Source organism: Dysidea avara, chromosome 2 (genome assembly GCF_963678975.1).
Source record: "Dysidea avara chromosome 2, odDysAvar1.4, whole genome shotgun sequence".
Lineage (NCBI taxonomy): Eukaryota > Metazoa > Porifera > Demospongiae > Dictyoceratida > Dysideidae > Dysidea > Dysidea avara.
The window spans coordinates 52,051,246-52,063,436 of NC_089273.1; the positions used below are offsets into that span (position 1 = coordinate 52,051,246).

The 12,191-nt window shown below is 39.7% G+C and overlaps 1 protein-coding gene across 4 annotated transcripts in view; it reads right to left on the bottom strand.

Moving 5' to 3' along the window:
* LOC136247628 (hemicentin-1-like) overlaps positions 1-12,191 on the bottom strand; it is an 82,851-nt gene that overhangs the window by 19,639 nt on the left and 51,021 nt on the right. For all 4 annotated transcript variants that reach the window (XR_010697672.1, XM_066039398.1, XM_066039397.1 and 1 more), the window contains exon 7: positions 11,856-12,146. Coding sequence is in view for 3 of the 4 variants with exons in the window: in XM_066039398.1 (XP_065895470.1) it covers positions 11,856-12,146 (291 nt within the window). In the remaining variant the exon portion in view is untranslated. The remainder of the gene's footprint in view (positions 1-11,855; positions 12,147-12,191) is intronic.

Here is a 12,191-nt window from a genome sequence, read left to right on the forward strand (position 1 = left end):
GATTATCTTGAGGTACTGGGCCTTTCAGGGCTCGGATGATGATGACAATCCCCTTTTCCCCTAGTAATAGTTTTCCCCCTGTAGCTAGCTGTAGTTTACGTAGTTGTAATAGTTGTTTGTAATTGTTACTGTTATTTTCTTCCTAGTTTGATCAACAGCGCTCTAGCCGCGGCGGCACACACATGATCAGCACAACTGATTTTATCGGTAGATGCTCCAGTATCGTCTCGCCGAGTGAGTTATCGCCTACCACCGGAATGAGCCTTATCCGCAACTACATCGCAACGAAAAAATGGAGAAAAGTGTGGGGGCCTTTGTACAGAGAGCCATTGGGAGAAAACCGAAAGCAGAAAGTAGGACTATTCGAGAAGTACGAAAATACGTGCCCCTACATAGTAAGATAATTAATAAGCCTCACCAGAGTTTTCTAGTGTTTTCTTCACGTGGAACAACTCGAAACGTTATCCCTTCCATACAAAGTATCTCACTTGGCCCCCACACTTTTCGCCATTTTTGCGTTATTTTCGCGTTGTAACGTAATTGCGGATAAGGCTCATTCCCCACTAACCAGTCATCAATTTTATAGAGCGTATTCACGAAGAAATTACAGACGAGGCGCTTAAAATACGTGTGGTAAGAAGCCCAATGCTACAATACAAAAATATCACGTTTTCGTTCTTTCCACCAGACCAGGTACAGCAGCAGCCAATTCGTGGCTATGTGGTAATCACCAATAGATGGGCAATAACATACTAGAAGTAAAACCTCGTAGCTGGTCTACTTTCTGATATCGCAATAGAACGCCACATCTGCTCGCCCACGCACGTGACGATATGGCGGGTTCTGTGGTGAATATTTCAAAAAGCAGACCAGCTACTCCATTGTGCTTCTAGCATGTCATTATCCATTAACAGACCGTTGCCATACCGCCACGAATTGGCTTTCGCTCTACCTCTGGTAGGGTCCGCAAGGCGAAAAATCGATATCCACCAATCAACTACCTAACTATTGTCATGTGTTAGGCTAAGTGTAACTTGAATAACACCAGCGTGGCAGCCAAGTTTGTCACTTTCTTCTGGTAGAAAACGATACAAATGTCTTAAAATCACGTGAGTTTTCGTTCCAGCAGTTCGTAGGGTTCTTCGTATGCCACAATATTCACTCTCAACATTGTTCAAGTAGTCTATCATTATTGTTATTATTATTATTGTTTACTGAGCAGTCAGCCCTGCTGGTGTGCTCAGGAATCACATAAACAAATACATTAGGTACAATAATATGATTGGAGTCTAGCTGTAAATAGATCAGTATCTGCAATTTCAATTGTATCAGTTGGTTTAAGATTTAAGATTTAAGATTAGGTACTGGGCAGTCAGCTCAGCTGGTTTGCCCAGGGGGTGAAAACCCCAAATGGTACAATCAAATGCATACATACATACATGCAATTTGATAATTAATTACAGTAGTGAAGGTTAAGTACGTAAATAAATTCATCCAAATTTCTTGATTCTATTATATTAATTAGCAACTCATTCCAGTCTTTAACAGTTCTAGGATAATAACTATATTTATAGGTGTTGAGGGTTGCTTGTGGAAGAATGAAATGATTGGGGTGATGTTGCCTGGTACAAAATTGAGTTCTTTGATAATGTGAGGGGATGGAGATCGGTAGTGTATTATTAATTATTTTATAGAATAGTGTTAATCTTGATGACTGACGGCGTTGTTGTAATGTAGGTATACTAAGAGAGGACAATAATGATGTAACACTAATTCTGGAGTAATCTGATAAAATCCATCGAGCAGCTCTTCTTTGCACCTTTTCTAACTTATAAATGTCAGTGTTATAATACGGATCCCAAACTGGGGCGGCATATTCCATAATTGGTCGAACCAATGTTAAATACGCTGTTCTTTTAGTATCAGATGGGCAGTTGTTTAGGTTTCGTTTAATAAAATTTAGCACTTTGGTTGCTCTGTTACTTACTGTTTGTATATGTGATGACCATGACATAGTGTTATCAATCGCTACACCTAAGTATGTATGGCACTTCTTTATATCGACATTATGACCTGATAAGGTATACGTATATTGTATGGGGTTCAGGGAACGAGTACACCTCAGCACAGCACATTTCTCAACATTTATTTTCATTTGCCATTTGTGAGTCCATTCACATATTTTATGTAAGTCTTCCTGTAACTGCTTTGAATCTTGCGGTGTTGTAACAGTCTTGTAAATAACACAGTCATCAGGAAACAATCGAACTGAGGATGTAATGTTTTCATTTATGTCATTAATATATGTGACCGGGCCTGCGAAAACAGGGCATGTGGGCACAAACTACACCCCATCACTCTACAGGTCATATCTCAGTATTGGAAATGTATTTTTCCATTCTGTAACTTACATCATGATACCAATTAAATACTTACTAAGAGCTGAAAATTGCTATCCCATAGCATAATGGTACAAAATGTTATAAGTAATGAAAGTGTGAAAAAGTAGGCAAAAATCATGTGCCCACATGCCCTATTATCGCAGGCCCGGTCACATATACAAGAAACATAAGGGGGCCTAGTACAGTACCCTGTGGTACCCCAGACTTAACAGTTGTTGCACTAGATGATTCTCCATCAACAATTACCCTTTGATATCGTTTGGTTAGCCAGGAAGAGATCCATTGAAGAAGAGGCCCTCGTATACCATAGAATTTTAATTTGTTTAATAGTCTTTTGTGAGGAACTGTGTCAAAAGCCTTAGAAAAGTCTATAAACAATAAATCAGTCTGTTGCTGGCTATTGGTAGTATGTTCCACTCGGTGATTGTTCTTGAGAAATAGCTGTTTTGGTATGCCGTGGTGGATGAGGTAGGTAAAGTATCAACTCAAAGTATTGGTGGTTTGATTTTATTGATCAGTTTCCGGTGGCAGCACGATCTGTGCAGCTTTTTGGCAACAGACAAAACGTTTCTTGCTCTGGAGCACAGGACAAGCAGAGCAGCAACTGAGCCGTGGGTCAGCAATGACCAGTACTAGGTAAAGTACCTGCATGCGGAGTATGGCTATAATTGAAGTTTGTTAGCCATCTGGCTGAGCCATCTATATGCTGAAATTCGGCCAAAATGATGCAATTTTTCCAAACAAATACCAGAATGGTTGATACATCAGTGAGACAGTCTCCAATAGCAAGGATACGAAGCTTATAAACACCTAACAATACGGTTATCTCGCCCAGTAAATGCAAAGAGCAATCCAATGCACGAAACAGGCACTCACGTGATCGATATTCAAATCTCGGAAAATACAATCATAATTTATTCCAATGACATTAAAATCACTTGGAATCAAGTGACAATCAGTTTGTGTGCATTAGGTTCAACATCTCGATTAGCCCAGCAGTTTGAGACTCTCCCTATCAACGTTGAAACCGGGTCACTACTGCTGACCCGGATGGCCCACTGACCCGGATAGCAATCCGGGTCAGACCCGGATGTGACCCGGATTAATTAAAGCCGAGACGTGTTTCAGCTAGTCTCGAGCGAGCGAACGAGTCTACATTTTGAGCGTTCCATTCGTGTTGAGTAAATATTGCAACTGTAGATTGAAGACCAAAAAAAAAAAAAAAAAAAAAAAAAGGTCTTCACCTACTGACAATAGCTACCCCTCACCATAGATACCCTCAGTTTCGTGCTACATACTACACTTACTAACAAATGGGCGTGGCTGAGCGTATGTTGGTAATGCGATAAGTGGGCGTGGCTCACCAAAGAGCTACGCGATAGCGTTTATAAGTTTCCACGTCGTCAAACGAACAATTTCGTTTCTCACGTGATCCAATCCTGGTCAGACCCGGATAAATTGTAAACCGGGTCAGACCCGGAGAAAATGTGACCCGGATGACCCGACCAGGTTTCAACGCTACTCCCTATGATGCCATCACAGCATAAAACACACTCGCACTGGCCCAGACCACGCCTGAGTGAACAATTAACACAAATATTTACAAAAGGAGCACACTGCATGGTTCCTATTCAGAAATGAAAGTGATTTCATGGGTATTTTCGCGATTTGAATTTCGATCACGTGAGTGCCTATTTCATGCATTGGAATGCTCTATGCGTTTACTGGGCGAGATAGCCGTATTGTTAGGTGTTTATAAGCTTCGTATCCGCGCTGTTGGAGACTGTCTCAGTGATGTATCAACCATTCTGGTATTTGTTTGCAAAAATCGCGTCATTTTGGCCTAATTTCAGCATATAGATGGCTCAGCCAGATGGCTAACAAGCTTCAATTATAACCATACTCCGCATGCAGGTACTTTACCTAGTACTGGTCATTGCGGACCCACGGCTCAGTTGCTGCTCTGCTTGTCCTGTGCTCCAGAGCAAGAATCATTTTGTCTGTCGCCAAAAAGCTGCACAGATCGTTCTGCCACCGGAAACTGACCAATAAAATCAAACCACCAATATTTTGAGTTGATGATAGACTACTTGAACAATGTTGAGAGTGAATATCGTGGTATACGAAGAACCCTACGAACTGCTGGAACGAAAACTCACGTGATTTTAAGACATTTGTATCGTTTTCTACCAGAAGAAAGTGACAAACTTGGCTGCCATGCTGGTGTTATTCAAGTTACACTTAGCCTAACACAGGACAATAGTTAGATAGTTGATTGGAGGATATCAATTTTTCACATTGCGGACCCTAACTAGGGAAAGTACCTGCATGCGGAGTACAGGGGCGTAGCCAGGACTTTTTTGAAGGGGGTTCGGATTTAAAGTGGAATGTCTTTCGGGGAAGGCCTGGGTGCTTCCCCTAGACCATGTTTGGATGAAAATGATGCATACACAAAATGTGCCCTTAGGCAGTAACATTAAAAGGTGCTGTTTATGCATCTAACTAGCTAAAACCTACACACTGCTGTTTATGCAGCTTATAGAAACTATAAACCTAGCTGTTGTAAAACTAACTAATCTTCACTTCCAGACAGCATACTGACAGCCAACTTCAATTTCCTAACACACGGAAGCCCTCCACACTCGAGTCCCTTAGTTGGCAATACTTCTTTCCAGATACATTATTCTCGGCCGGTCCTCCTGTTGATGGTCAGCAACTTCAGACTTGGCTTGTACTCCAATATGTTCGAGACATCACGTGCCCACAACATGTAACAAATAAACAAACCATTCGTCAAGTAAATATACATCAACAATTCACAGTTTGTGCTAACCTGACACATGTATAACATGACCACTCAAATTTATCAGCTGCTGCCTTGTAATATGTCTCAACCGACCATTATTATTATTATTATTATTATTATTATTATTGTTACTGAGCAGACAGCACAGCTGATATGCTCAGGAAAAAAAAGCAATCATAAAATGAATTTAGCTACGTAGTTACAAAGATTACAGTTATAGAGTTCCATACAATGTTTGCAGTTCCGCTGAAAAAGAGTCAATATTGTTGCTCTCAATGATGGAAGATGGTAAGTTGTTCCAATCCTTAATTGATCTGGAGAAAAAGCTCTGTTGGTATGAATGGGTAGATGAATTTGGTAGAATAAAACGATGTGGGTGATATAGTCTGGTGGATCTTGTCATTGAAATAAAATGAAGAGGAATTGACAGTGAATAATCTTGATGTATAATTTTAAAAAGTGCTTGTAATCTGGATATTTTACGTCTCAGCTGAAGGCTTGGCCAAGAAAGATGCTGTAACATAGCTGTGACTGAGCTGAATCGATTGAAATCATTTAGGACCCATCTAGCTGCCCTTCATTGAACAGTCCTTCGCCATTTCACTCGCGCCATTTCAACCATGCATCACGTGTGCAATTGATCATGTGATGCAATAGATATGCTTTTCAATGGTTCAGCATTAATGTGATGTGACCCTCAGGAGTAGTACAGAGGAGCGCCAGTGGGCTAGTAGCTACCGGAGAGCTCCAGGGCTGTAAGATTTGGTGTGATTTTTAATTTTAAAAAATCTGCCTCTGAAAGGGGAGTTCGTCCGAACCATCTGAACCCCCCCTGCCTACGCCCCTGGAGTATGGTTATAATTGAAGCTTATTAGCCATCTGGCTGAGCCATCTATATGTTGAAATTAGGCCAAAATGATGCAATTTTTTCGAACAAATACCAGAATGGTTGATACATCAGTGAAACAATCTCCAACAGAAAGGACACGAAGCTTATAAACACCTAACAATACGGCTATCTCTCCCAGTAAACGCATAAGGCAATCCAATGCATGAAATAGGTACTCAGACACGTGATCGAAATTCAAATCGCAAAAATACCCATGAAATCGCTTTAATTTCTGAATAGCAACCATGCAGTGTGCTCCTTTTGTAAGTATTTGTGTTAATTGTTTACTCAGGCGTGGTATGGGCCAGTGCAGGTGTGTTTTATGCTGTGATGGCATCATAGAGAGAGTTTCAGACTACTGGGCTAATCGAGATGTTGAACCTAATGCGCACAAACTGATTGTCACTTGATTCCAAGTGATTTTAATGTCATTGAAATAGATTATGGTTGTATTTTCCGAAATTTGAATATCGATCACGTGAGTGCCTATTTCATGCAGTGGATTGCTCTATGCGTTTACTGGGCGAGATAGCCGTATTGTTAGGTGTTTATAAGCTTCGTATCCTTGCTGTTGGAGACTGTCTCACTGATGTATCAACCATTCTGGTATTTGTTCGCAAAAATTGTCGTCATTTTTGGCCGAATTTCAGCATATAGATGGCTCAGCCAGATGGCTAACAAGCTTCAATTATAACCATACTCCGCATGCAGGTATTTTACCTAGTACTGGTCATTGCTGACCCACGGTGCAGTTGCTGCTCTGCTTGTCCTGTGCTCCAGAGATAAAAAACATTTTGTCTGTCGCCAAAAAGCTGCACAGATTGTGCTGCCACCGGAAACTGACCAATAAAATCAAACCACCAATACTTTGAGTTGATGATAGACTACTTGAACAATGTTGAGAGTGAATATCGTGGCATACGATGAACTCTACAAACTGCTGCAACGAAAAATCACATGATATTAAGACATTTGTATCGTTTTCTACTAGAAGAAAGTGACAAACTTGGCTGCCATACTGGCGTTATTCAAGTTACACTTAGCCTAACACATGACAATAGTTAGGTAGTTGATTGGAGGATATCGATTTTTCGCGTTGCGGACCCTACCTAAAATGTATTGCTGCATACAGTACTGCAATTATGTATAGTTCTCTCCTGTATGTTTTGTATACATAAATACATATACTTTGTACACATCACTGTGCCATTACCACACCAATGATGTACTGGCACTTAGCTACTGGTGGTCTTTAGTTACGATGCCACTATTGTGTTATATCTGTCACTACTGTGACATATTGAGATGACTTGGGGATCATGCCTTTACCACCTAATAGCCTCACCGGGGGCTGTCACGTTGGTGTATGTACTTGGTTGTATGTGACGCGGTCCTAGTAAATAAATAAATAATAATTATTGTATTGTATTGTATTAATGCTTTACAGTGACCAGCACTGAATTAATAAATAATAAATAATGTTCTCGAAAACTACGAGGTCTAAATACATGAACTAACCTGGGATAGATTCGCCTGTGAATGAAGGCACAAATGTATAATCGTCACTCCTGTTCATGCTGATGACTTGGCCATACGTGTAACTTTATATAACGCCCAGTAGAGCAGCTCATGTATTATCGACCCCCATGAGTTTTCGGACGCGATATTTCCTAGAAGAGCAATGAGAGCCGGTCATTTATGGCACTATTATGAAGACCAATGACTATAACCTCCATGTATAAAATTTGAAAGGATTTGGTTATATCGTGTGGCTGCAGTGACCTTCGAAAGCCACTGTCCAAAAAAATGGATGCTCGGACAAAGTAACGTTCGTTCGGACTCCTCCATCTCTACCCTTCCCATGCAACTTATATGCTATTGTGTGGTAGTGATTGGTAGAGCTATCCTTGAGCTATCCCGTGATATAAGCAGATTAGAGTTTTATCAGCTACAGTTGCAGCTATCGCCTTTTTCCCAAACGTGGTGGTAACTTGACGAATCGTCGGACGCAAAATTGCAATTATAATTCCGGACACAGCAACTTATTGAGATTATTTAGGCATTTTTTGAGTTTAAGTATAGTACTAACTAAGGAACATTTGAAAACAGCTATTTAGGCACCTGTGTAGAGTGATTTTTTTATCAATTCGAGATGGAAATAGTAGCTACCTCATTTAGCTACAATACATTAGGCCTAGAATGGCTACCTAAAATTGCTCAAACTTAAAATAATTTATATATTTGAACTTACTTGAGACAAGGGAGGTAAGAAATAAACCACAACAATGCACAGGAGGTCGCCACTGCTTTATCGCCTTAGTGACTGTTCTATTAGAGTATATTAATTTAACGCAGTTTTTAAACTGGTTTTCGCACTAATGCACCCTTAGATAGTCTACATATGCATAAAATTATACTATGGATGCAATTAATGAAGTTTAATTAATATAGCATTTAATATACTCTAATAGAACAGTCACTAAGGCGATAAATCAGTGGCGACCTCCTGTGTATTTTTGTGGTTTATTTCTTACCTCCCTTGTCTCAAGTAAGTTCAAATATATAAATTATTAAGTTTGAGCAATTTTATGTAGTTATTCTAGGCCTAATGTATTGTAGCTAAATGAGGTAGCTACTATTTCCATCTCGAATTGATAAAAAATCACTCTACACAGGTGCCTAAATAGCTGTTTTCAAATGTTTCTTAGTTAGTACTATACTTACTCAAAAAATGCCAAAATAATCGCAATAAGTTGCTGTGTCCGGAATTATAATTGCAATTTTGTGTCCGACGATTCGTCAAGTTACCACGTCTGGGAAAAAGGAGATAGCTGCAACTGTAGCTGAAAAAAAATCTAATCTGCTTATATCACGGGATAGCTCAAGGATAGCTTTACCAATCACTACCACACAATAGCATATAAGTTGCATGGGAAGGGTAGAGATGGAGGAGTCCGGACGAACGTTACTTTGTCCGAGCATCCATTTTTTTGGACAGTGGCTTTCGATGGTCACTGCAGCCACACGATATAACCAAATCTTTTCAAAATTTATACATGGAGGTTATAGTCATTGGTCTTCATAATAGTACCATAAATGATCGGCTCTCATTGCTCTTCTAGGAAATATCGCGTCCGAAAGCTCATGGGAGTCGAAAATACATGAGCTGCTCTACCACACCCTTGCTTAATTATTTACAGATTGCGCGAAGGAGAAGATTAGCGATGCCTGTGCAGGAGAGCCAGAGGCCACTTTACGTGTAAACAAGAAGATTACAAGTAAGTTTTTATGTTTGTAACGTCTCAAGTCTCCATGCCAGCTGCCAGTGGATTCATTCACGTAAATAAACAATACAAGAAAACATTAAAACATATGTCACGCTCTTTACAATACAGTTACATATAAAATACAAGTAAACAAATTTGTCTTGTGCAGCTGGCATGGTGAACTTCCTTTGTGTTGGTGTCAGGCAATTCAATACATGCTTAATCTTTTTGCCTTCACCTGGCAAGTTAGCTACTAGGCTCTGGCTGGCTTGGCTGTCTTCCTTTATCTGGTTCATCTGGCTTGCATACTCCTACAGTATTGTGTAGCTATCTCCTGCAAGTTGTGTATTCATAATTATAGTGTGTCACCCATCACTGTGCCATTGCTACACCACTGATGAACCCTGTGTAGCTCTAGTTGATATTGATATACCGTGCTGTATATTGGCTAATAATTTTTATCTGGTGATGTTGCCTATAATGTATTGCTGCATACAATACTGCAATAATGTATAGTTCTTTCCTGTATGTTTTGTATACATATACTTTGTACACATCACTGTGCTATAATTACCACACCAATGATGTACTGGCACTTAGCTACTAGTGGCCTTTAGTTATGATGCCACTATTGTGTTATATCTGTCACTACTGTAACATATTGAGATTATTTGGGGATCGTGCCTTCACCACCTAATAGCCTCACTGGGGGGCTGTCACGTTGGTGTATGTGACGTGGTCCTAGATAAATAAATAATGTTTGAGAAAACTACAAGGCCTAAGGCTTCGCACTCACCGGGAATAGAATCCATGTTGTATGAACAGATAATCGTATAATGGGTGAATGTTTCCGTGGAGGTGATAGAAACGTACAACAATTCTATTTAATGCCAATCAAAACAGCATGTGATATACCATAGATAATATATACCTTACCCGGGTAAGGTATATATTATCTATGGATATACCCACTACTAATCAAGTAGATTCAAATGGCTATTTAGACGAGCGAACTACTGTTCTTTTGTGTTTGAAAGTGTTGCCAGCTGGCACACTAAGTATCAAGTCGCCATGCCAGCTGCCAGTGGATGCGCTCCGTGTATCTATGGCTGCAGGACACCTGAATAGGTTTGACATGCCAGCTGCACAAGGACAGGTATGTTTGTTTGCATTGTAATGTACATATGTGACCGGGCCTGCGAAAACAGGGCATGTGGGCACAAACTACACCCCATCACTCTACAGGTCATATCTCAGTACTGGAAACGTATATTTCCATTCTGTAACTTGCATTATGATGCCAATTAAATGCTTACTAAGAGCCGAAAATTGCAATGCCATAGCATAATGGTACAAAGAGTTATGAGTGATGAAAGTGTGAAAACGTAGACAAAAATCATGTGCCCACATGCCCTATTATTGCAGGCCCGGTCACATATGTCTTGTATTTTATATTTTTTCTGACTTGATAGGCTCTGGTTGGTTTGGTTGTCTGTTTGTAATAATGTATTGTAAAGAGTATGGTATGTTTGAAATGTTTTCTTGTATTATTGTACATTTTCCTTTACCTAGCTTACTAGGCTCTGGCTGGCTTGGCTGTCTTCCTTTATCTGGTTCACGTGGCTTGTATACTCCTACAGTATTGTGCATCTCCTGTAGGTTGTGTATGCATATCATACTGTGTACACATCACTGTGCCATTACCACACCAATGATGTACTGGCACTTAGCTACTGGTGGCCTTTAGTTACGATGCCACTATTGTGTTGTATCTGTCACTACTGTGACATATTGAGTTGATTTGGAGATTGTGCCTTCACCTCCTAATAACCTTACCAGGGGGCTGTCACGTTGGTGTATGTAGTTGGTTGTATGTGACGCGGTCCTAGATAAATAATACTAATAATAAAAGGTATGAGGAAAGCTATAAGTTATTACTACAATATTTTATTATAAGACAGATTATATATTAGAAGAATAAAAGGCGTATGTGTAATACTCGTAGGTTGATGTTTTGTGTTGAGAGTTAAGTAAACAAGACGTAATCTTCAAATATCCAGTGAGGCTGGTTTTTGGTTGGTGGGAAACACAAACCTTTTTACACAGTACAACAGTATGATGACCCCTATTCCCCTACTATGTAGCTTTTGATATTTCCTTAAACTTGTTGGTTAACTTTTCTATATCAATTTGTTATGAGTAGGAAAGAATGATTTGCACCGTGTATTTTAAACAATTTAATTACTGATTCGAAAAGTGCTGTAGTTATATATTTCACTTAGTGTATGTGCTAATATGGTTGCAGATGTACGGGGGTGTAAGTAGCCTTCCTTCTTTCAATTTTCATTGTTTGATCCCTACTTAAATTTCAAATACTCTCCTTACACTAATAATGTGTTAAGATGACCATGTGTGTGTGTGTGTGTTTTAAATGAAATTTACCTTCTCTGGCTAAATTCCAATAATATGGTTACTAATTAAAATGTACCTACCATTAACACTGATGATCTCACTATCACTTCCAATAGGATTAGTCACAGTACATGTGTATGTTCCACGATCACTTATAGTAACACTATTAATGAAGTAGATAGCACGGAACACTGCCCTGGAATCAGTATGAGTCATTGTAGTGATACTAGTGGACTGTACTATTGGACCACTATCCTTCCTCCATGTGAATATGTCTGGGGGAGAACCTTGTGAGGTACAGGACAATGTGAGGGAATCACCAACAACAACTGTTACAGTAGATGATGATGGAGGATCTATTATTGGAGCAGCTATATAGAGAGATGGTTAACAATGAGGTGATGGGGTACATATCA